We start from the raw sequence: 26826 nt of genomic DNA on the forward strand, positions 1-26826 counted from the left end.
ATGAAAATTCACACTAATCACACTTTTGAAGAAATAAATTTCATTCTTACAAAATGTACGTGACCACCGGCTTCTGTTTCTCCACTGAATACTGTTAACTATTAATATATTAACTGGAAATCAGCATCTTCCCTAAAATAAGTTTGACATTTTTGCATACGTGGAAAAGATTTTTAGACTCTAGTTAGAGAACTGTTGGCATTTGGGCTCTTGAAATTTAGCTAATAAGGAGAATGGCCTTTGATAGTATTTATAACATATATTCCTTTTGCACCCTAATCTCCAAAGTATGGCAGACTTTGGTGGAAACGTCTTTGCAAAAAGTTCACTAGTTCAAAGGTGGGAAGGAAAGAAAGCAATTCCTTATGTGGAGCAAGCAACTGTTAATATTTATTATGTTTTATCTTTTTAGGTGTAGCTAACAACAATCAACATCTTGTGAATCTATGTAATAAGAATGGTGAGGCTAAAGATGATTTCTTTATTTAGTTGTCCTTATTCTATATAGTAAACCATCACTCCACTCCAGATTCAAATTCTTCTACTTTTCTGAATCAAAGCTACAGATTAGCTTTTGAGTATAAAAGCATGCATATATGCTTGAAAAATAAAATAGGGTATATATATTAAACTTTTGATGGGAATAAATATTGTCACAGAATAAAATTTATTTTCTCTCAAAAACTTTTATAATTCAGCTTTTTGTAATATATATCTAACATGATCGATTACAAAGCATTGTATTACTTTTCTATCACTGCATAACCAATCACCAACAGCAACATTCATTGTTTCAGCTAACAGTTTTATAAGTTTTGTCAAGTCAGACTTGGCAGGGTTCTCTGTTCAGAGTTTTACAAGGCTATCATCAAAATTTCTACAGGGCTACTTTCTCTTCTGCAGGTTCTGGAGAATCATCCCCTTTCAAGTTCATGCAAGTTATTGTCTGAATTCAATTCTTTGGGCCATCGGACTGAGGTTCTGGTTTTCTTGCAGGCTGTGAGTTCAGGATCCTCCTCAGCATGTAGATGCCATCTGCACTGCTAGCCCACAAAGCCCCTCCATCTTCAAAGCCAGCACCAGATGATTTATCTCATGTCAAAACTCTCTAGCTTCGAATGGAATTTCTAAATTTTCCTTTGTCACTGACCTCCAGACCCAGATTTAAAGAGTTTGTGTGATTAGTTCAGACCCACCCAGATAATCTACCTTTCTTAAAGTCAACCGTGCTATTAAAATAACCTAATTAGGAGACTGAGGCTCCTTCCTATTTTACATTCCTGGGATTATGCAGTCTGCGAAAACCAAGTGATGATGGGAACCTTGCTGGACACCTTAGAATTCTGCCTACCTCAAGTAGCAACGAATTTTCTTCCAGCTAATAATCCTTGAAACCATGCTGGGAATGAGGGAGTAATTGAAGGGACATACACATTTGGAATCTCTTGATAATCCAGGATGGTACTAGCCTAGCTGAAAATTCCAAAGAACAGTTCATTTTCTTTAGGTAGGGCACAGGTTGCTGCCCATTGGCAAAAATATTAAGACGTGATTTCCAAAAAAAGACAGGAATTATTTCAATAATTAACAAAGGGGGAGGTGACTGAAATCCATAAATCTGGAAATCCATAGTGAAGTTGGTTAATTTCAGAAGCAATGTTTAATGGAAAATGGTACAAATCTCAAGACTACATTTTGGAAATTTTCAGTTATCATTTCCTCAATTAATAAGCATTTACTGAGGAAAAGTTCCATGGTAGGTACCACCTTGGTGCAGGGGATACAGGAATGAACATGTCAAGGTCACGTCTGGAAAGGGCTCACAGTCAAGGAAAAGAGACATTTACCTAAATGCAGATGCAGATAATGGCAATAGTTTGTCTGTGAGAAACAAGTGTGTGTCTGTGTGTGTGTATGTGTGTGACAAGGTCTCACTCTGTCACCCAGGCTGGAGTGCAGCGGCGGCACAATCTCAGCTCACTGCAGCCTTGACCTCTTGGACTCAAGTGATCTTCCCAACTTAGCCTCCAGCATAGCTGGAACTACAGGAGAGCATCACCACTCAAGGCTAATTTTTTGTATTTTTTTGTAGAGATGGAGTTTCGCCATGTTGCCCAGGCTAGTCTTGACATCCTGGGCTGAGGCAATCCACCTGTGTTGGTCTCCCAAAGCGTTGAGATCACAGGCATAAGCCACTGGCCTGTGAGAATATATTGGCAGGTATACACAGGTGCTGGGTGGGGCCCAGGTGGTCAGGATCAGGGTCAACCTATAGCTTAGAGTGGAAGAACATGGAGTTTGGAACCTGTGACTGAGGTCTCGATCCCAGCTATGCACTTGCGGCATTGGTGAAGTTATTTAACATCTAAGCCTGTTTCCTAATCTACGTGATGTGAGAATACTACCTTGCAAGTGGTTGTGTAGACTAAATAGGTAACACGTAATTGGGAGCTGTTAGGTTCTACACTAGCACCACTACCACTCCGTTTTCTGGCTACCAAATGTGTGATTTGGTTTGGGCATCATTGTGCAAAACCATTGCAGACGAGTCTGGAATTTACAAGATCCCCCAGGGTATGGCTGGCCATGTGAGGCCCTCTGGGAAACATTTTTCATATATTTTCATATTATATATCATTAATTATATAATTAATAAACTATATAGCTCTATATGTGTATGTGTATATATTTATACATGTGTGTGGGGGGGATTGTGGGAGACACAGAGATAGGAGCTAAGTCCCTTCCCTCCTTTCCAGCTCTGCATGCTCACAAGTGAGATCGTGGCACCTTACAACCATCAGGTGAATGCTTGGGGACTCACAGAGAGGTTGACTTAGGGTCATGGCACCATTGAGACACCTAAAGAAAAGAACCCTGTCTACCTTCAGGTTTCTTGTTAACTAAGGCTGAGACAACAAATGTCTCCACTGCTCAAGTCCATTTCAGTCCAATATTCTATGCTCTCCACTTATACCACATAAAATGAATTTTGCACAATGCTTTAAACTGTGATCCCCTGAATAACAACATGGTTGTTGTTCTGTCTTCCATAGCCAGGTCTTACCTGGAGGAATTGCAAAGGTCAGAGCACCCCAAGTATCCATGCTATGATATCCTGTCTGCCTGCCCAGCCTCCTGAGATCCTTCTCTCCATCAGTGCCTTCCAGGAGTGGCTGAGGGTGCGCAAGGGCATAGTGCATGTAATCAGAACTGCCAACTGCTTCTCTGCAGCTTGCTGTTGTCACCATCTTGCTCTTTCAGTGGGAGCTGTGCTCTGCTGTCCTTGGGCTACAGTCTGCATCCTCACTGCTGGACAACTGATAAGTAGAACTAGCTCCCTCCCTATATGGGATGTCCAGTGTCAGCTATGCTAGAGAAGTTACCTTAGCAAAGCCCTGAGACTACCAGTGACCCAGCTGCAGAGGCCATCTGCAGGGATGGTCACCCTCACGCTGGGTCTGATTCCCCTGTCTCTTGCAGCCTCCACCTGCTTTGTTCAATGTGGCCCACATTGCCAGACTCCTCCACGTCCTCCAAAGGACCCATTCTTCCTGTCTTGCTCTGCCGTGGCTTCCTCATTGACAAAGTGGAGACGATGATGACACTTAACTGAAAGGGTTAACATAAGCATGAAATGAGGCAACATGTATAATTCTTCAAAGAGTACTAGCCTGCAGGAAAAACTCAGGAACTCTTTATAATTGTTATTATTGTCATAAATCATCATCATTCTCATCAGCATAAGTGTTCTAAGAGTTATGTCTCATTTAGAAGCAGTCCATAGATAGGTCTAACTGTTGGTCACACTCCTCATAATTGTTGCTATTGTCATAAATTATCCTGATTGTCAATCGTAAATCTTTCCAGAGTCAAGTCCCCTTTAGGAGATGCTCGTAAGAGGGGTCCAACTGTGATTTGAATTCCATTTCTCTACCATTATGTTACTGATGCCTATGGAAATTAAGGAATATGAATAGGCATCTATTTAGGTGCCCTTAAATTTTCATTAACACTTGGAGAAATCCTCACCCACTCTTTGACTGAAGGTTAAAATACTCTGTGGCAGAGCACTTATGGAAAAGTCAATGGAGTGTTAGCCCCAACTCTTCTCCAACACTTTGTGACGTTACAACCACTGCCAAAGAAGAGAAATAGTCCAGCCTGTGCTGATCAAGAAGACATTCAGAAGGACATGAGCCCTGAGCTGGGTCACTGGATCCATAGGCAGAGGTAACCATGCTAAAGAGGGAGGATATTCTAGGAAGAAAGCATCATAGGCTCTGAGATGAGAAATCATCATGCATTCAAAGAACTGCAGAAGGAAAGAAGGATCCTTCACAGATATGGTTCTGGTTTATGTGTCCTGCAGATCTATCTCACACCATGTAGAGGATGGACTTGAGCTGAATACAGAGGGATGAGTCTGAATGCTGTTACAGGATTAACAGAGAGTATGACAAGGACAGGGACTCAGGCAGGTCTCCAGGCAGGGGCCTCAACCTGGATGAGGACTAGATGGCTCATTAACCTGCCAGATAACACCTCATTGACAGGCCTAGAGCCTCAGGAATGGGCCTTGGGCTGGGCATGAACCAGATCTTTGTACTGGCCAGAGGTTTGTGGTGGCTACTACCAAGGGGGACTTGATTATCATCTTAAATAAAGCAGGACTTGATCATGACCCTACATAAAAAAGCAACATGTGTATAATGTTCCTGTCTCAGGTCTGCATAGTTTTTGGGAATCACGGAGAAAATATGAAACCAAAATCTCTATTTGTAGGAAAGATGAAGAATCTAACAGCTCTTTGATCTGAAAATAGGTTTGGGGTGAAAAAGCCAAGACAGAAATGAGATAAGGTACAAGGTAAACCTTTTAGCTGTAATAAAAAGCACCAATAACTTCTTTCCAGATGAGTCAGAACCCTTAGACAATCACTAAATGGTCTGAATTCTGGAAACTATGATATGCATGTGGATGTTTACGCAAGTCTGTGAAGAGATTAAGAGAACACAATGTTCTCATTTGCAGGGAGTTATAACCTAGAGAGGTGGATGCAGAAGCTGATCTGCTGAACAATAAAGATCTCCAGATTGTCTGTCCCCCAAACTCCTAGCACCCTCCTGTACTACTGGATGGACTGTTAGGAAGTTGACTTGTATTACAAATGCACACTGATACTTTTTTTTAAAAGTTGAAATGTTGATGTGACTACCTAGAAAGGGATCTTTGGCCAGGTGCAGCACTTTGGGGGGTCAAGGCAGGTGATCGCTTGAGGTCAGGAGTTCAAGACCAGCCTGGCCAATATGGTGAAACCCTGTCTCTACCAAAAATATTTTTAAAAATTAGCTGAGTGTGGTGGTGCACATCTGTAATCCCAGCTGCTCGAGAGGCTGAGGCAGGAGAATCCCTTGAACCCAGGAAGGGGAGGTTGTGGTGAGCCGAGATCGTGCCACAGTTGCATTCCAGCCTAAGCAACAGAGCAAGACTCCATCTCAAAAAAAAAAAAAAAAAAAAAAAAAAAAAAAAGGGAGCGATCTTGGGAATCAGATGGCACAACTCTACCATCATTAAAGTCAGAGTAAAATCCAAGTATATTTATTAGTCATTTCTACCTGTTATATAAAAATACGTCTGGCAACTGTGACTTGATTTTGTTTCATTTCCCCTAAGAAACTCTTTTACTCACTCCCTAGTATCAAGAGGTATGAATCAACGCCGAAATTAGCAGACTTTTAAAATAGCCCTCTTTTTAAAAAAAATTGTTGATACTCTATTTTTGTTTAAATATCCCTTTTGATGTGCTAACTAGGGGAGTCTACCACCTTTAAGAAAACTTGAATTCCTAAAGCTGCATTTCTGAAGCCAAGCAAACAAGTAGGTTATGACAAACAAACAAACAGTGGAAGTTATGCTGTGCATCAGCTGTTCTCCAGAGAAGTATCAGTAAATTGCTTGTATTACACAAATGCAGATTCATACATTAGAGATTTTCAAAATACAAAATAATTAAGCTTGATGAAGACTGATATTGTATATAGCAAAGGGAAATAATTAGACAGTGTCATCGTCACTCAACACTATTATTTAGCACAGATTTAAGACAGATTTATTGATGATACATCATAAGCTGTGAGCTAGACATACAAGACACAGTGTAAAGAATCAAAAGTTGTCATGGTATCATTTTTCTGTCTACCTTGGAATTAACTGACATATTTTATTCAAGACACTTTGGATGTAATAAATGAAACCAACTTGACATGAATCAAATCAAACGAGGAAAGAGGAAAGTTTTTAAGAAGGCATCAGGTAATTTCATGAATGCAATATACATGAAATATACATTAGGCAGCTGGCCTAATGAAAACTATATTGCTTTCATTGACTTTCGGGGCAATTGGCTTCTCCATTGGGAGGCTCTGTTGGGAGGCTCACTGTTACCACAGAGTCCTCCACTAGCACACAAGCCACTATGGCCACCATCGCCAAGCACCCACTATTTTATGTCACAGATTTTGGGTTGCTTATTTCGTATCCTCCAGAGTAAGAGCCCTGATACTCACAGTCTGGTCAGGTCCATTTACAATCCAATCAGGAATTGGAAATTGATGCACAGGTTACTACATAGTTCCCTAGACCTGTTCCTATCAGGGGCTGGGGTTGGGTGAAACCACAGTAAAAGGTGTACAACATGGAAAAATGTCACGCAGAAAGATTAGGAACATGAATTGAAAAGGAAAACAGACCAATTGTGAAACAAGAGGCTTCAAAGCAAACTTGACATCAATTCAATGGTGTGTATGGACCTATAAAATCTAGCAGGATTAGCTTTTCAGGAGATGTTCGGCTTTAACAGCAAGCTCCTCATATGTACAAAATTAGATGTAGTAAAGCAAAAATACACTTAAAATTATTATTTTTCTCTCTCCCTAAATTCACCATCTTCAATTAGTACAACTTATAAAACCAACTTCAAGTGAACACAGTTTACTTTTCGTTTTCATTATCCATCCTGCTTTGGTTGGTCTGGATGTTTGAGGCAAGTCTGTGATGAGTTTAAAACACCATGATGTACTTACTTGCAGCAACATATACATTTGGATGCAGAGGCAGATGCTTCCACATATCCTAGATAAGGTTTTATAATGGAAAATAATATTCCATCCATGTGGTAAACCCTGCTTAACAACAGAGAGTGCAGTGTTTTCTACTTAAAGAAAAAAAAAAAAAAAAAAAAAAAACTAAGCAATGTTAAAAGTTTAATAGCATGTGACTCCAATACAAAATGCTCCAATTACAAAGTTATACTCTTACAAAGATAAAGTATTTTGGAGCAATGAATACAAATATATTTTTATTCTTTTGTGGCAGCAGGTGGCTAAGAGTCCACCAAACTCATGTTCCTGCTTCTGCAGAGTGGCTGCTGCCCCCAGGACCCTGATCTACTTCCATCGATGAGAGGTCATGTGACTGATATTCACTAATGGACTCTGAGGGCAGTGATGGAATTGACGATGCAATTCAGGATAGAGCCATAGGGGATGGCAAGGTCATCAAGTTAGAAAGAGGGTGTGAGTCACTATATGGAGAAGAAGTAGCCTCAGTCCGCTACCTTAGAGAGAAACAAACTACTATTGTGTTAAGTTCACTGCAGTGTTGGAGTTTATTTGCCATAGCAGCTTTGATTTCCTCCCTAAAAATGCAGTAGAGTGCCAAACACACACCATCTAACAAGAGTGTTTTTGAGAAATGGAAGTTAAGCCTTATGTCTCTTTCACACACACATGCACACATACGCTTACATTTTCATATATGAAAGCCTGGTTCTAAGGAGGATAATTGTATTTTGTGGTCAAGTGGCTAAAAAGCTATAGGTTTTAAAAACATATATTTCATTATCTCAAACTAATCACTAACTGAATAATCATTTATGTTTATGAATGAGTAAATATTTTTACACATGGGGAACTGCACACGTGGTTGATCTTCAAGGGGCAATTTTGTAACTTAGCATTATGTATTAGCAAAAACAAGACTGGTTCCACCAGAATGTTCTCACTTTTATTTCAGGAACCTGGAACTCTGGATCATTTAGGAAAAAAAAAAAAAAAAAAAAAAGACCCAAACTGGGAGACTGTGACTTGGCATCTCCTTATTTCCAGCAAGCTGGCTGAATGCAAAGCCTTCCTTTGTGCAAAATTACGTATAATTTGCATTCAGGGCAGGCATTAATTCTGTTAAAAGAGTTTCAAGTACAAATCAGGACATTTTGGAAACCTTTGGAACATCTTAAATCAGGTCAGTTACAATTTCTTTCCAACATTTGACTGAATGTTCCAATTCCACCACCGGATTGGAAAGAAGAGAAACAGCACAATTTACTTGCAGTGGCAACTCAAAGCACAATGAACAGAGCCGCGCTGGTACCTGATGCTGCTCATGCTGCCGGTCTCGGATCCGAGCTTGCATCGCTCCAGCTGGCTGGCTACGATCTGCCGTTCGGCCTCCAGCTCTCGGGTCAGCCTTTCAAACTGTAATTCCTGAAAGAAACCCATGCACAAGATCAACTCAATCATCTACATGACAGGTGAAATTCAGATCAAAATGATAGGACAGCTGAGGGGGGAAAATATGATTTTCTAAGATGTCAAATTTGAGAAATGTGCAATAAAACTAGGATTTGAAGGTTAGATGGGCTTGGGGCCCACTGGCCATGCAACTTTGAATAAGTTAATTCATGTAAGTATCAGTTTCATCATTTGTAAAACAGACTTAAATACTTACTTAATAAGATGGAAATGAGGATTAAAGGAGACACTGTCATGAAAAATTATCCTGTGCTATCTTTGGCAGACGGTCAGCACCCGACAGATACTGATACTCCTCACACCACAAGTAGAGCATTTAATTAGAAAAAAGTTCAGTTTTTAATTATCTTTTGGAGTATTGTGTTTATTCCCTACTGGCCTTCTGGCCAACTCTATAGTATATACTGTTTTCTTCATATTATTTATATATTGTAGACTGAAGAAAATAATGCTTTATAACCCACACTCTTCAAAACTGCATTCCATCAGAATGACAAAGACACCAATTCCATACAGCCTCATTACAAAGTACATAACCCTTGAGATATTTGATATATCGCTTAAAAATAGACAATTGAACCAATGAAAAATGCTTCTACAAAACTGCCTCAAATCCAGTCGAAAACTTTAATGAATGATTCAATCAGAACTTCAAAAATCTCAGCTGTTCCAACAACAGGGCTTTGGTACCATATTTTAGTACTTCTGTTTTCTTTTTCCATACACTTAAGTTTTTTAAAAAATAAAAATAACCAGACTAAATCATGTAATTTAATAAGAAACAGCAGGAAAAGTTTTTACAATGTCACATTTAATACCTTTTAAAAAATACATTATCTAAACAGTTATGTTTTGGGGATAAGAAACAAGAAAAGAATGCTTTCTCATACTGAAAAATAGCTCAGGAGTCAGTTTTGGAGAATTTAAACTCAGAAGGTTGCAGGAATATATCTTTCCAGAAAATAAGCTTTTATTTACTTGCTATCCCAGGACACTCTTGCATAAGGTCTTTAAAAAGTAGAATCTGGTGTGTCCCCTACATACATTAAAAATATCCTCACTCTTTTCCATAGGTGCAGATTTTCTTTAATACTGACATTATTTTGAGAATCGAACTAAAAGACACTTTGCAAATGAGAGCTTAATTTTCCCTTTAAGGCACTGAAACTGAGGGAGTATTTTGTTATTTAACCTCAAACTTTTATTCTTACATATTCTGAAGGGCATCAAGTATTATAGCTAAGAAATTAATAAGACCTCGGCTGAACATATTTTATGCATCTAACTTCTTCTTCTCAAAGTTCTACTGCTTTTTTTTCTTTCTGGAAATTCCTTTTCATAATACCCAACTTCTAGAAGATTTTTCACTTATAGACTTCTTAACATATTGCATCTTAAATCTCTCTGTGTAACAGGAAACCCACCCATACTTTTAAGTTGACAACACCTTTAAAAAGATAATACTTGAAGACCAAACAGAATTCCTCACATGTCGATGGAAATTCATTCTTTGTAGCATCTAAAGTACTTTAATTTGCTGCCCACTTTCCTGTGTTATAGAAGTTGAACATGGTGAAACAGTGCAGTAGTTGGAGTCAGAATTCATAAACCAGGGGCTTCTGCTAGGACGGATGTTGCTCTTGGTCATCCCTGCTTCAGGCTGTGACTTCTCCACGGTTTTACCTCTTGTCTGTCTCACAGGAGGGGTGACAATGGGAGATGACTTTCTCGTTTGCAAGCTTCCTTCCCAGCACGCAGTCAGATTTTCCAAGACTCCATCTGTTCATGTAGATCTGTATTTGCATCTGGCTTTATTTTCCCTCCCTCTGAAAAAACAACCTTAGAGGTGTTCTTATGGTGCAGTTCTTTGGGTAAAGAAGTCTTCCAGCTTGAAAGACCTTATAAAAGTTTGTATCTGGTTCTCATTTTGGAAGACATTTTTGCTGTATCGTCCTCTTCTTTGCACTGTTTCTAACAACAACAACAAAATACAGTTACCCTTAAATTTATTTCTCTATATGGATATAGTGTTTCTTTATTATGTATTTATTGATTTGTATTGAGACGGAGTCTCGCTCTGTCGCTCAGGCTGGAGTACCGTGGCGCGATCTCTGCTCAGTGTATCGTTTTTCTTTTCAATTTTTCTCTGCTTTTAAGATTTTCTCTTTACCAGAAGCACTGGGCAATTTGATGATTATGCTGCTTTGTGTAGCTTTCTTCGTGTTTCTTATGCCTGGGTTATTGAGCTTGGATCTCTGGCTTTATACATTCCATCATATCTGAACATTTAGGCCATTATTTCTTTATGAATTGTTTTTCTCTTGTCCATTATTTCATTTTCTTCAATGACTCCAATTAAGTGCATTTTAGGCCACTTGGAATTGTCCCACAATTCATGGATTCTCTTGCAATTAAATTTTTTTTCTTTTGTGTTTAATTTGGGTAGTTTCTATTGGTGTCTTCAAGTTAACTAAGCTTTACTTCTGCAATGCTTAACCAACCATTTATCCCATCCAGTGTATTTTTATATCAGACACTGATGAATCAAACATCTCTAGAAATTTCATTTGGGTTTTTTTTTGTATCATTCATGACTTTAATTTTTTGAACATGTTGATTATACCTATATTAATTACTCTTTTTGTTAATTCTAACATCTGTGCTAGTTTCAGCTGATTGACTTTTTTCTCCTCAATATGGGTCATATCTTCTGCTCCTCTGGACATGTAATCATCTTTCAACATGGACATTTTCATTTTACCTTCTTGGGTTCTGGACAGGTTTGTATTCCTATAACTGTCTTCAGCTCTTTTATGAAGCACATTACGTTATGTGAAAGCAATTTGATACTTGTGAGCCTTGCTTTTTAGATTTGTTAGGGGGAGCATGTAGTCTAGACAGCATGTAGTCTAGGGCTAATCATCCTGCCCTACCAAGGCAAGACACTTCCGAGACACTACTCAATGCCCCAAGGACTATGGGGTCTCCCAGCTTGGCTGGTTGGTGCTGGCAAACATTCCCACCTCTGTGTGAGTACCAGGCACAACTTCCTCACATCCTTTCAGATGGTTGTTTCCCTGGTCTCTGCTAGTTTCCTTACACACATGGGCTGCTAAGTTGTTTGCTGAATATGAGAAGGGGCAGCTTCCCTTTCTGATATTTGAACCCATGAATTCCCTGGACTCTCAGCACTGTCTTAACTACTCAGGCCCTGCTAGGCTTCCTCCTTTCTGCACTGCTGTGCGGAAACCCTCTCAAGGCAATCATTTTTCACCTTACCCTAAGTCAAGGGTCCATGGCTTACAGGGAAAACTGTTTGGGCCTTGCCACACCACTGAGGCTAGGATCTGTGAAGATGTAACCATCCTGAACTGGAATGGTATTCTCTTTGGAGCTGATAACTGATCTTGTGAATGGGAACAAGAGGAGCTAGAATGGAAGTTCTCTAACTTCAAATGACTGATTGATTTTTCAACTGAGGATTGATTTTTCTCCTTGGTATAGACATTCTTGTGGACCAAAGGCATCTAGAGAAGACATAGCATCTTCCCAAGAATGGATGAGATTCTATTGCACTGGAGGAAACTTAAACTGTGGGGTGACTGGAAAGATGACATTATCCATCTCTAACACAGTTTGGGGTTTGAGGGAGGACAGACCTCTCAGGAATGAATAAGCTGCTGAGTTTCTTGGAAAATTTGAGATGGAACAGCATTCAAGAGAGGGATGTTGCTAATAAGGGCAGGTGAGTACACAAGAAGTTCATTGGAAAATTAGAAGTATGTGAATATATTTAGTGAAACCTGTAATTCTGCTTATAAGTAAATATTAGTATTAAATTAATTCAGCGAAGGTGAGACTGTCAAGAAAGAAGAAGAAATATCTCTAAAGATTATCTAGATTCGCAGAATAGAAGAAACAACAGAAGCCAAGATGAAGGACCACTGGTATGGCCTTCTCCTGGGTAATTCTGGTAGAGAAGTCGTGACGTAAACCAGGTTCTAAAAAGGTAATACAGAGACTGCCCAGAGACATTAAGATTTCATGGGAATTTAGAGTACCTGGTGGTTTAGACAGGACATTCAACGGTAAAAGAAGTTATAAGAAAAAGCACAGCAGTGTTAGAAAGTCTAAATCTCCCCACTATGTGGAAATTAACTTATGTAAGAGATCATAAATATTCATAAAAGTATTGGAGATATGATGCAAAAGTTTATTAAAATGTACAAAGAACCAGATTTAAATGGTTTCATCCCAGAATAGCACAGTATTGAGTCATATAATACATTAGGACTATAAGAAAAATTATCAAACATTTTATAACTTGTCCTAAGCAGCCTAAATTAATGATTTATTTGGTTTAATTAAATGGAGTTTATGAAATGTTTTTAAGTAGATAAAAGCATGTAAAGTTTCTTGGGGGTACTTAGCTAACTTAGTATGAAAACTGAAATCAGAAAACTCATCATCATAGTTTCATTACTTCCTTCAATAAATATGTTACTTAACTTTGTGGTATAGCATTAGTTGGGATGGTATGATCCAGATTTAAGGAAGTATAAAAACGTACAATTGTTAAGTCTTAACAATATTGAGGCTTCTTCATTTCTATGGTCTAAATGCCTGTGTCTCCATCTGCTGCCCAAGATTCACATGTTGAAATGCTAACCCTCAAGATGAGGGTATTAGGAGTTACGGCCTTTGGGAGGTGACGAGATGAACCAGGAAGTGGGCCCTCACCAGACACCAAATCTGCCTGCAACATGATCTTGTGTTTCCCAGTCTCCAGAACTGTAAGAAATGTTTCAGCTGTTTATAAGCAGTGCAATTTATGGTATTTGGTTATAGCAACCTAAACAGACTAAGACAAGATGCACATGCTATTTTTTCCACAGTTTCATTTCCATTCACATACAACATTTTATTCTCCCTAATTTAAGAACTTGGAGTTTTTTGTTCCTTTGCTCAGTTTTCTATGGACTTATCAAATCTCAAACTCCTCCAATTTGTATAAAACTTCTCCCCACACAAACATATGAAATAACATGTCAATATCAACTACTGAAGAAATCTCTCCCGGAGTTTTTGGAGCTGCTCCAAACTGGCCTGGCTGCCTTCTTTGCACAGCTGTCTTCTGGGATCTCTCTCCCTCTTCAGGCAGGAGATTTCCTTCGTCCCTCTCTTCTGTGGATTCCTGTCTCCTCTAGGAGTTGTCTTCTTCATTTTCCTACTTTATTTCCTTTCCTGGTAGAAAATGTCTTTCAAGATACACAGAGATAGAATGAATGGGAGGCATTATGTTTTGACACTTTGCAAATCTTTACATGTTTTTATTCTACTCTCACACTTAGTGAATAATAGGACTTGGTAAAGAAATAGAGAATTCCGGGTTGGAAATCAATTTCCTTCAGGGTTTTGAGACAGTGATTTTTTGCTTCATTATCTCCTACTCTCCAATGTTGCTGTTGAGAAGTGTGAAAACTTTCAGAGTTTTTTTTTTTTTTTTTTTAAATGAAATCTGCTTTTACTTTCTCCTAGAAAACATGTTGTATATGGTGACATGTCTTGATATATCTCTATTTTTAGACATTTTTGCTGCACATTTAGTGATCTATTTATTTAGGGATCTTTCAATCAAAACCTATTGTTTATTCTAAGCAATTCTTTTCAAAATTTTTAATGCTTTTCTTCTCCTTTTTAACACTTTTCCTGTTACTCTTGTTTTTTTCTTCAACTCTCATTATTCAGATGCTAAAATCTAGTCCTCAAGGTTTCTTCCTTTAGTCTTCTTCTCTTGTATTATGTTTCTTTATCTTCTATTTTACTTTCTGAAAAGTTTTATCCATTTGATCATGTAGGTCTTTAATGAATAATTCATTGCTATTATTGTGCTTTTAGTTTCTTAGGGCTATTTTTTATTCTCTGAATATTTCTTTTAATTTGCATCTGCCATTTATTCTATGGATGTAAAAATCATCTCTCTTCTTTCTCCACAATATTAATGCGGTCATGTTTGTTTTCTTCTGTCTGCATAGTTCCTAGTTTATGACTTTTCTGTTTGTTTTAATATGTATTTTTGAAGGTATCTCAACTTCCCTGGCAGTCTGCTCCTATGTGGCTGTTGGGGTGAAAGAGCTGACACGTGTATGAGCACCTGCATGAGTGAAGCTTGTTAGCTGTGCCTTCCAGGAGAACCACTGTGTGCAGAACATCATGCAGCATCCCCTGAAAAGGCTCTTCCTAGCTCCAGCTTTGCGTGTAAACATTTGCCTGCTCTAAAAGCTGAACAAGGTTGAGGAGAAGGGTGGGTCTCAAAATTTAGCAAGTAAAACTGTATTCAATACCTCACTTTTAATACTTTGCTTGTGGTCCCTGAGTCAAGAATTTCACCCCTTCCAGAGAATAAGCTTCCAGTTTTTGGCATGGTAGGGTAGGGGATTTGGAGGTCTAGCTGATATCTACATGAGTGTTCAGCCAATCTCCAGGGCTTACCACTATACTTCGTGCCCCCCTGCACCCACACCCCGGACCTTTGAGAGATTTTCCCGTGTAAATTGGTCTACGATTTAACTCGTCCTCCTGCTTAGAACTGCATTCCCTTGGGTATAAGAAATTTCCCACTTTGTCCATCTACCTTATTTCATCCATTCTAAGTCACACATTTTTCACACTTTAGTATCTCTGGGTTTACCAGCTCATGAATTGGGATGACTTGCATTTGATAGTGCGTGACTCTATTGGAAGTACTGTTGCTTTCTTCACAGTGCTTTAAGTAACTCTAAAAATTGATGGCCTCTCAAACTTGATGAAATATGGTTCTTTATTTACCCACTCTCTATGTTTAGGGGGTTATAACCCTTTCTAAAAGTCTTACTGCCATTTTGGCAAGGAAGCAGGGGTTAACAAAAGGGTCCAATGCATCTTCTTCATTTGGCAGTCAGATCATCTTCTAAAATATCTCGGCAAACTAAGGGCAAAGAAGGACAGGTCAGAGTAGGAGTGAATCTAAAATGCCCCAGGTCTTTGTGCCATCTGCTGAACCCCTGAGCTGGAATATTCTAGTGCATAGGTTGGTCCCTCTGCTCTCCTTCCAAGCATAACCATATCCCACACCAAGATGCTGGTCATGTTCCTGTTCAGAAAGATTTAAAGAATGCCTGAAGTCCCATACTTCAAGTTTCAGTCAACTTTCCTGCTGTGTCCTCTATTTCTGAAATTTGGGTTCATACCTAGTTCTATTTTGAGCAAATCCCTGGGTCAATAATAAAGAGAGAAGTCCTTGTCTAGGCCTGGGCCTGTACAGAAGCGTTTTGTTGACTACTCAGCCTTCTTGGGGAGGATGCTGTGCCTCTCCACACCTGTTCCTGCTGGTGGCTCCACTGGATGGTAGGCTCGGCCTGTCTGATGACATCCTCCTGATAGATCCCTCTGCTCCACTTCAACTTCTTCCCTCCTCCTTTCCTACGACTGACCACTAGCTAATATATCCACTGGCTCCTGCCAGAGTCTCAGCAAATTATCTATTTCCCCCAGTGGCCCGCTATAGCCCCCAAACTTCATTCTCTATCCCCATGTCTGGCCTATCCTGTCTGTAGATGAGACGTGGTTCTCCGATGCACAAATGCCACCACAATCGAGTTAGCTGCATATAAAATAAGAGAATGAAACAGCAATTCTGTATTTCTTCTGCAGCTAAGATTAAATGGTTTTATGGAGTCTGACTTAGTGACAGTGTTTGTAATAATAGAGCAAAATAGAACAATAGAGACTGTTCACGTGTTCTGAAGTATTTAATTAGAAAGCAGATTATGGTCATTATCATTGTCTAAACTTTTTCCTTAGATGTTCTACCTGGGAGAGGATTGGGGTACGGAACTGTGGTTTCTCTGCCCTACTTTGCCACTCTGTAGGTGAGTTCTTGCCGCCTGGTGTCTCTCCTCTCTGCACTGACCAATAATTAATACCATTGAGTATGCCTGGGTGATCTTTTTCCTTATATCACTTTTAATTCCCATTTCACATGAACGAGTTGACTCTACAGCCACGCCTCTTGGCAATGTTAATTTTACCCCACTGAGACATGTTGCCAAGCCAAGTCTGAAAGGAAAGTGGCACAAATGACAGGGTAATAAATGGAAGCCTACAGCAGAGTGTTCAACAAATCTGGACAGAACAAGCCACGATGTCAAGATGGAATGGAACAAATCAATGTCAACTGTAAAGCCGTGTAGACCTCATTGGTGAGTCAGAAACTATGGCAAAGTGCTGTCTGTGAAAGTTTACAAAACTGACAGACTAATGTTTTAAAAAATGACAGTGTCGTCCTGGGTTACCCAGCAAGGCAGCAGATGACAGGAATCAGGACTTGGAAATGGAATCATAAGCACCTTTCCAGAACACATTCAATAAAATAAAAATATAACGAAACACCCCTTTCTCTCCAACTCCTTCATTCTGCAGTGTTCCATCTGCTTTTGCTCTGCCATTTGCTCTTGCCAAATGCCTTCTTAGCCAAATAAAGTATGTTAATACAGTTTGTTTAATTCTAGATGACAAGACTCCATGAAATTAACAAAGGCTACATTTCTTGGTATTTTAAGATGACGAACAATTCCATTATGTTTAAAAATTTAGTAGCAATATTATATGGGTGACTCTAAAGTCTATCACAGTAATCTCTAGAACTGTTTAAAAATGTCTGGTTCCGTTCCCCAGAACTGAAGACATAAATGTGTAGGCAACAGAGCCCAACGTGTGCATTCTGAAAATGTTCTACTAGTGATTATCATGCCCATATCTGCTTGGGAATGACTATTTTACTTATGATAATAGCACATAATGGCAATTAGTATTTTAACTATTGACTTATCATGTACCTTATTCTGCTAAGTGCTTTACATGTATTAACTTATTTATTTCAACTTTGACTCAATAAGGTAGGCATTTGATTGTCGGAGACATCGCAGACTTAGAGATGTTAAGTAGCTTCCCAAAGATTAGGTGGAACTGTAACAAGAAGTCGAACCCAAACTAACAGGTTCGACTAATGGGGAAACTAATGGGGAAACCCATTGCTTCCAAACTCTAGGAATATTTATTTCCACTGTTTTAATGAAGGCTATATAATCAGGAACAATACAACCAAAAAAATAGCACAAATTTCTCTAATGAGGAAGAACTATAGCTCATCATTTCACACTCTCTTTTATTTTAGTTTTCCTCACCTGCCTGGAAATAAAATATTAGAATTATTATGTCCAACCATAGAAAGAATTATACTTATTGTACTGTTCAAGTTCACACTACAACTGAAATAATTCCTTTGAATAATGGCCCTTAACTTTTAAGAGGGGCACTGCCAAACTCAGATATACCAAACAAGGGCAATGAAGACACAGAAGGGGTGTGCACCAACATCTTTGCCTATACTGATACCATAGTAGAGAAAGCAGCCTTTCCATATTTAAAGAGTGAAAGAGGAAGTATCAGAACCCTAGGCTCAGCCAAAATCAATGACTTGCATTTCCTCAAATGGACTCTGCAAGTGTTCAATCTGGATTTATTCACTCATTGCTCCAAATATCCATTTCCTCTTCTCTATCCTTTCCTTATTCCTCAAGTCTAGCAAAAATGTCTTTGCCTTTCAGTATTACAGTGATGAATCACATTACTTCATTTAATTGTCATCTGTTCTTTATATATGTACATTTCTGACCTCACCCTCAATCTCAGCACCTGAGAAGAATTGTCCACCAGTCTCATAGCACCAAAAACGCTTTCTTGAATTCTGTTAGTTATATTCCCGTCTCCTCTCCTGGACCATACATGCCTTGATGGCAGGGACCATGCTTTTGCATTATCACCTTCTTCTCATCTACCATAGAGTGCTCTCAATACATGAGGAATAGATGGATGAGTAGATGGATGCCTTAGATGGCCTCAACAAATAATGTTTGCATCCATATGAGGAAATGTGCAATAGTGAAAAGCAAACTCACAACATCAATCTGGGAAAATTTAAAATATGACATTAAATCACTTTTATAGCAATTCCAATGCAGAATTTCTGTTCAATGATCTTTTTCCATGAATTGCTCACTCACTCTCTCTCTCTCTCCCCTCTACTCTCTGTGTCATCATTGTACATCCTTTGTATAACTAACCCGTTTTAGGAATAATTTTTTCAGAACAGAAATATTTGAGTGACAAAGGATGATGTTTACCCTTTCTTACTCAATGCTCTTTGTTGAAACTTAAATAGCTAAATATCCATATCAATGGAATAAGTATACATGCTCTTATCACCAAACATCGTGTACTTGACTTGACCTGGTAACAGCATTTTACTTTGTTGGTCTCTTGTTCTTTCCCACACAAACTCTTCTGATGGTTTCTGACACACTATCTCTTGCTTGCTTTCTTTCACCTCTTTGGCTGACCCTCTCATTTTCCTCTGTGGCTGGCTCTTCCTCCCTTAAGCGACCATTCTCCTTGTGATTCGTATACTTTCTCTGAACAAGCTCATCCATTCCCAAAGACTCAGTGACTAGTTCTTGGTGTTTATCCACTGACATTCATTCCCAAAACCAAGAGGTTCACATCCAAAACTCAAATCAACCAAATCCTACAAACCTACTCCCACTTCTTCATTTTCCTATCTCACAGAACGACAGCATCATTTGCCCAAGTTGCCTGATCCGCAGATTTGCAAATCTTTCTAGACTCTGTCCTTTTCAGACATATATAACAAATCATCTCTAATCTGCCCATTGAGTGATGCACTAATACCACTTCAGGTTTGACCACAAGTATCTCTTGCTCAGATTCCTAAACTCAGTATCCTAATTAATCTCTTGCCCTGCTCATACTTGCTTTCCATCTGTTTTCCACAATACAGCCCAAAATTTTCATTAAAAATAACAAATGTGATTATGTTACTGATTTATTTAGAATCTTTTAGTGGATCCTTATTTCCAAAGGATAAAAATTAATTTTTCTTTTTTTTCTTTTCTTTTTTTTTTTTTTGAGACGGAGTCTCGCTCTGTCTCCCGGGCTGCAGTGCAGTGGCAGGATCTCAGCTCACCGCAAACTCCGCCTCCCGGGTTTACGCCATTCTCCTGCCTCAGCCTCCCGAGTAGCTGGGACTACAGGCGCCCGCCACCTCGCCCGGCTAGCTTTTTGTATTTTTTAGTAGAGACGGGGTTTCACCATGTTAGCCAGGATGGTCTCGATCTCCTGACCTCGTGATCTGCCCGTCTCGGCCTCCCAAAGTGCTGGGATTACAGGCTTGAGCCACCGCACCCGGCCAGAAAAATTAATTTTTCTTAATATATTGTTATATAAAATGTAGTTAGATATAATATATGCAATTAGATTTAAAAATTATATATAAATATGTAATTAATTTTAAAAGGTTACTTATTACAGTACAGTTATATTAGAAGATGACAGCATCTTCAAAGATATGCTCCCTTTACTGGCCACCAAGAAATGTATGTAAAACTTTGCAGAGTGAGAAAGAACACTGTTCTGACTTTTCAGAAAAGCATCAGTAGATACTTGATTTCTATCAACCTCGCTGCAAAGTCCGCTGTCCAAATTGTGAAATCTACATTTAAAAAAACTCAGTCATAAAATTGACACTTTCAGATCTTTTTATACTACATCATTGCATGGCAGAACAATCCATTTTCTCATCATTTACCTCTTTTCTAGCAGAATAATCTGTTTTCTCATCATTTACCTTCTTCCTAACATAAAATGTTCTAATGAATTTCAGAGTTCAGTAGCTGTTTGGGAGCTGAATGTCTGTCAGTATTTCAAGACTAGGAAAAGTTTCCAGTCTCTTTGGTGGCTGAAGAATTCCCAGTGAGTTATCTAATTTGACCACTGGAAATCAACATTTGCCCCCAACAATATGGTGGTACTACTGCTGAATTTCTCTTAAATACCCACAATATCAGAGTTTTCTGGTGCATACATGAAATGCCAAGAGAGTGCCACCTTTTCACTAACAATGACCACAGGTTTGTATTGAGCCTTTCACACTTTACCTGGCAGCTAATCACAAGTTCCAATTATTTTTGACTTATCATTATGTTTTATTTCAAAGCAAGAATGACACTGTCTTCTTCATCGAAATCTCTAGTATCCTATCACATATTAGGTATCAAATCAACATGTATGGAATAAATAAGTAAAATAGCAGTAGGGCAACAGATGCTTATGTGGAAAGCATTCTGCAAGGTGCTGAATGACGCAGTCAGGGAAGATATGAGCACAAAATTAATTCAGGTGTGGATCCTGTTGACAGTTCTAAGTCTAGTAAAATAGTTGAAATCGACGCATCATTAAATAGAATGCAAAGTAAAGCTAAATTGTAATGAGATACAAATGAATTTCAAAGATGACTTTCCCTTAGAAATGATGGAAGGGTGTGAGGAGAAGGAGGGCAACGTCACATGCAGGAACTAGTATTTGAGATGGACAATGGGAGGTTATTATTTGACCATGTGAAAGAGATGTCACTCCAGACTCAGCAGCAGGAATTTCAGCACAGATGTTGACAAACACTGAATGTGTGTGGATGTGTTTCAGAGAGCAGTTAGATTCCATCTGATGGGAGATTAGGGGCAAATTTACTATCAGGCAAATTACATTGGAAGTTTGACATAAGTAAAAGGTTGATATTCAACAATGATCCTGATTTTCCTCATTTACTGAATTTGATGCCCCATCTCATCTATTTCCATATTCCAAATAAAAAACCCTTCGAAATTTTATGGAACTCATGTGTGTTTCACTGACAAGAAAATAGTTAATAAAATTTAACTATGTTTTTGACATTTGAGGGTCAATAATGTAAACATGGATCTTGCACTATATTGCGCTATAAGGATGTTAGTTTGCTGGTCCCTGTCAATTGCAGAGCTTTTTCATAATTAGGCGAACACAATAAAGTCCACTTGGGCTGCAGACACCAGTAGATATGGGCTCTTAGAGTCAAAAAAAAAAAAAAAAAACATTCTCAGTTTTTTCTGCTTCATTTATGTTGCTGACATTTTTTTTCCACCCATTTCATGTGTTATTTTTCATAGCTCCTGTTCCTCATTGCCTCTAGAGTGGATTTTAATTGTTGCTGTCACATCCACTGTTGATTCAAGGGACGGAGGTTACCATAGGGCTGACATCAGGTAAGAGGGAGTTATTATTAAAATTGTACCCTAACATAAGAGCATAATAGTTTTATTATCTGCATAATAACAGTCATATTGTTACTCTAATTATTTTTTCTTCACAATGACCCAATAACTGATTTAGGATATAAAGTATAACCCATTTGTGTAAAGAGTAGTGAACTGGGCCACGCACAGCGGCTCACACCTGTAATCCTAGCAGTTTGGGAGGCTGAGGAGGGCAGATTACGAGGTCAGGAGTTCGAGACCAGCCTGGCCAGCATGGTGAAACCCCGTCTCTACTAAAAATACCAAAATTAGCCAGGTATGGTGGCAGGCCCCTGTAGTACCAGCTACTCAGGAGGCTGAGGCAGGAGAATCGCTTGAACCCGGGAGGCGGAAGTTGCGGTGAGCTGAGATCGTGCCACTACACTCCAGCCTGGGTGACAGAGTGAGACTCCATCACCAAAAATAAATAAATAATAAAAAGAGTAGTGAACTGGCAATCACACAGGTAAAGTGAACTGGCAGTCAGAGAGGTTAAGTGAATAATTCAGGATCACTCAGTCAGTGGGATAGCAGAGGCAATACAGAGATAGCTGGCCCACTGGTCTTTCCTATTCTTGATAAGGTATGCAATATATGCATGCATGTCAACACTTTTGTTTCATTTGAGAAATATATTTTCCTGCTGCTTAGGAAGTAATATATTCAAAACATGAACATTCTCATATTAACTTGTTTAAATCCATTTGGGACAACAGGATTGATTTTATTGTTCATTTCTTACAATACTGTGCATTCAATTAAATACTCTCTTTACTAAAGCAGTTTAATGATTTGAACATTTCAGTGTGATCTGTTCTCAGATCAACTTCAAAAGACTGAATTTAAACTTGTCTTCAAGCTGTGAAGGTTTTAGTTCCTTTCCCTTTTTTTCCCCTTTTTAAAATTCCTCTGCTGGAAAAGAATTAAGTACAGCCTAGCAAAGGATAGATCCATATTTGCATCCTGCTAATCAAACAAGAACTTGTAAGAATGTAGCAGTGATAAATGTACTACCATTGAAATCATTTATATAAGTTGGAGCAAAATGAACTGTGACCAACAGATTCCTTCCACAGCCATCACCCATCTACATTGCTCCAATGTGCGGAAGTGTCTTAATGGATGTGCATTATCAAGTTTGCAGGCTTATTTTCAGTCATAAAGAAGAGTGTACCAGATGCTCTTGGTACATTGAATTTGTCACACTGTAGACAAGCTAATATCATTATGTGAGACCACAGGGGAAAAAATAAAAGATTCACATTTAATCCATATTAACTACCAGGAGACCCATCAAGACAGTTGGGCTGGCTCATGATACAGCAGCTTCTAGCAAATTAGCAGCCCATAACAACTTAGTTATAATGAGCTGCAAGATCTTACACCATAAGCTCAACTCCATTAAACCAAATTCAAGTACATGAATTCATGTACAAAGTATAACCTTAACATCTGTCTGTGCTTAGCCAACATTTTGTTTATGCCTTTTTAGGAACAACCAAATTATCTTTGTGTCCCCTGAAACTGGGGACTATAATTTCCATCAACTGCAGTTTTACCTGATAGGGGCAGGCTGATCACCACTGGCCTCCCTGGCTGTGGCGTCCAGCAGCAAGCTCTGCATCATCCTGGCAGCTGTTCCCTACATGTTGGGCCAATTTTTTTCCCAAACAATTTTCCCTTGCTATTCAAGTGGGTAAAGCAATAGTCTACTCAGAAATTAGAGAGTCAACAAAGCATGCATATCTAATAAATACTGTAGACCCTTGGATTTAGTTAAACCCAATGAGTTAAATCCTATACTACTCTACTCAGCATGGAGAAGATGTTTTAATAAACTTAGGCCATTTTTTTTTCCCCAAAAAGCAATGTCCTCCTTCTTTTCCCATAGTGGATTGACTACTCTTTAGGGACTCAGGAAATAATATCACCATTATAATTGCTATTTCTGTTTTACAGATGGGGAAACAGAGAGATAGACTACCCATGGTTAACCAGTTGCTAAGCAAGGAAACAGATATTCAGTATATAATTTAAGGTATTTTCCATGGAGTTTTATGTAAGGAATGAATACATATTTATCGGAATAATCTAACTTTCTTATTATTTTTCTGTCTTAAACAACAAGGGTATATTATTCACTTCGGCAGTGTCTTCAAAATTCGCATCTTACCTGCAGAAACCTTAGCATGCAGAAAAATGGGTAATGCATATATCATTATGTCTTTTCTAGAATTTTACATATGAAAACCTGATCTAGTTCTTTAATCAATCTAGGTACAATGTCTTAAAGTCTCATGGAATTTTATATGTGGATGGGATCTAGAAAGTCATTTTATTCATCATCCTTCTCCTTCAAGAGCCAGCCTTTCCAGCAGTTTCTCAGTGAAAGTTGACAAGAAAAGCAGTTCAAACCCCAATGCATACCATTCCATGGAAGGATAGCTCTGGTAATCAAATTCATAGTATGGTTTCTCATAAAAATAAAATGATTCTACCTTCTGTTCTAGTTCTGTCTTCTAATTTACCAAAGCATGAGACTGACTTTCGCACTGACACAGCAGACTTTGAAAAACCACATCTTCTCTTCTGTAATTCAAACAGGGGTAGTTTAGAGGTTACATCATTGTTTTGAGAAGCCCTCTCCTCCTCCTCCTCTGCCCACACCTTTGCACTGCCCTCTTGTTTTCGATTCCCTCTTCCACAACTCAAAACACCCAACAGTTTATACATGATTTCACATATGGTCTAAAAGTATTTCTTTTCTTGTAACTTTGAAATCAAACTTCCAATAATATAATTTAAGGTTACAGTAGCTTTCTTCCGATTATGAAACAGCTGCTTTATAGGAAACCTGAATTCAACTACAAGTAATTATTTTTTTTTCTGAACCCCTGTCAAACCAGACTTACCTACGCCACAGACTCTTCAGATGATAACACTGAACCTGCAGACAAGGTGGGGCGTGGATCCCAAATTTTTATTTTTTTATCCCATGGTTTTCAGCATTTTATGTTCTTCTTGAAACAGAATTCTGTATCAAACATATGCATATTTTCTTAGCCCTGTGTAACCTGAAAGTTCTATAGCTTGCTATGAAGACATCAGTCCGTCTTTGATTATAGCTTTGAATACAAAGTACAGAGCTCAATGATTTGCCACAGACTCTTTTTCAGGTTGATAGTGATCCATTCAACAGCGTATCCAAAGGGATATATAAACATATGTCTACCGTATGTCATCAGCATACACAGATCAGCAAACACACCTTGGATTGTTTTCTAGCCCCTGGATGGATTGCACTGTGATGTCAACATTATCTTATTGGCTCCCTATCTGCAGAATCGCTGGTGGTGATGGACTCATTTGCAAACCAACAGCAATCATTCAAAATTATACAACTGTCATCTTTGGTTGACCCCCAACTCCAGTAATAATCAAGACAGAGGCTCTTACAAGGATAAACGTCTAAGCTTCATAAATTACCTATTTCTCATATCTCGGGTTTCAAATTTGATTGTTAACTTCCTTACAATATGCTCAGCGATGCAGCTTAGCTAGTAGAGTAGCAGTTGCCTCTGAAGAGGGGTATGGGAAGGGAAGGTTTGAACTTATGTGTAAATGTACTGGTCTCAGTTTTAGTTTTTATTATATTTTTCTAACATAAATGTCAGTACAGTAGTATTTGTATCATGTATAAATAAATGAGCATATAATAGATGTTCTTACTCAGAAGACTTTTACTGAGCAAGGAGTGAGATTAACAAAGGATGGAAACCAGTGGATGAGACACTCACACAGAATAGGCCAGGGACTCAAGTGAGAGTCCATTTCTGCTAATCTGGTCTGCATTACAGCTAGAGTCTACCCTAACCTGGCACTGGCAAGCCCCTGTATGAGAGACAATAAATTCCTACTCATTTGGAAGGGATCATAGAATTGAAGCTTTTAATTTTGCAATTATGGAAATTGAAGTGGAGAGAGATTAAGTGACTAAAATGAGCAGCTTTAAAGCCCTTTTGGGACATACCAGGGAAAAGAAAATGAAATGAAATAAAGTTCACATCAGAGTGGAACCTGATTCTATTCTATTGTTCTTTCTCAAAATATATGGCCCCAGTTAGGAAATAAACAAACCAAAAACTCAACAATGAAAGAAAAGAAAAAGAAGGAAATGGAGAATGAGAGTCACTGAACTACACCTTTTGGCACCTCACAAATGCTGACAGATGTTCTGGTGAGAGCATTAAGCACACTGAAGTAACGGCAGTGCATTCCTCATGCAGGATATTCATCTTATAACTTTAAATTCCTTCAGCATTCAGCCTTCAAAAGTTGTGACTATCCACCTTTTCTAAGATAAATAATATCAACACATCTTCAAAAAATAAAGGTTTACATATAGAAATATTCAGTCCTAATCTTGCTCCGGTAAAATATTCTACAGATGGAAGAGGAAGACATCACACACTTCATAGACAGCATCACGTGGAGCCTGGACCACAGTGATAAGAAGGTTGCTACTGTTATTCTGAGAAAGTTATATTCAAAACACATGCATCTTTTCTTAGAATCATACAGTTGGAATGCATTGGTGCTAGCACAGAAAACAGCTTCTGACCACCAATCTTATATTGTTTCCTCTACACTACAACGAAGGGGCCTATTTCATACCTGGTTAAATACACTAAGAATTTTGTATCTAATGAAAACGTTTTCTCAAAGTTTCTCAAGACATGAATGCTATTTTTAAGCAAGGCTGATGAAGTTTTTCTGGCTTCCTTCTAAAAATGAATGTAAACAGTAAGCTCTTACATAAAATTGACAGGGATAGACTCACTTGTCATCCTTAGGATGGGTGTAGCCTCTATGCAACCATAATGCAACTGAGTGAGGAAGCTGCATTTATAACAGTTGCCCTGGGAATTCGGACACCAGTAGTTCCCATGGTATCCACCATCATTCTGAGCTTCATGCTGCTCAGTGGATCAAAAAGGTTTTTGTAAGGG

The 26826-nt window shown here is 38.6% G+C and overlaps 1 protein-coding gene across 6 annotated transcripts in view; it reads right to left on the reverse strand.

The window, feature by feature from the left end:
* Positions 1–26826, reverse strand: part of CTNND2 (catenin delta 2) — a 943187-nt gene that overhangs the window by 585813 nt on the left and 330548 nt on the right. For all 6 annotated transcript variants that reach the window (XM_010356592.2, XM_030927650.1, XM_010356588.2 and 3 more), the window contains one exon: positions 8434–8546. Coding sequence is in view for 5 of the 6 variants with exons in the window: in XM_030927650.1 (XP_030783510.1) it covers positions 8434–8546 (113 nt within the window). In the remaining variant the exon portion in view is untranslated. The remainder of the gene's footprint in view (positions 1–8433; positions 8547–26826) is intronic.

The sequence above is a fragment of the Rhinopithecus roxellana genome, chromosome 3 (assembly GCF_007565055.1).
Source record: "Rhinopithecus roxellana isolate Shanxi Qingling chromosome 3, ASM756505v1, whole genome shotgun sequence".
Classification (NCBI taxonomy): domain Eukaryota; kingdom Metazoa; phylum Chordata; class Mammalia; order Primates; family Cercopithecidae; genus Rhinopithecus; species Rhinopithecus roxellana.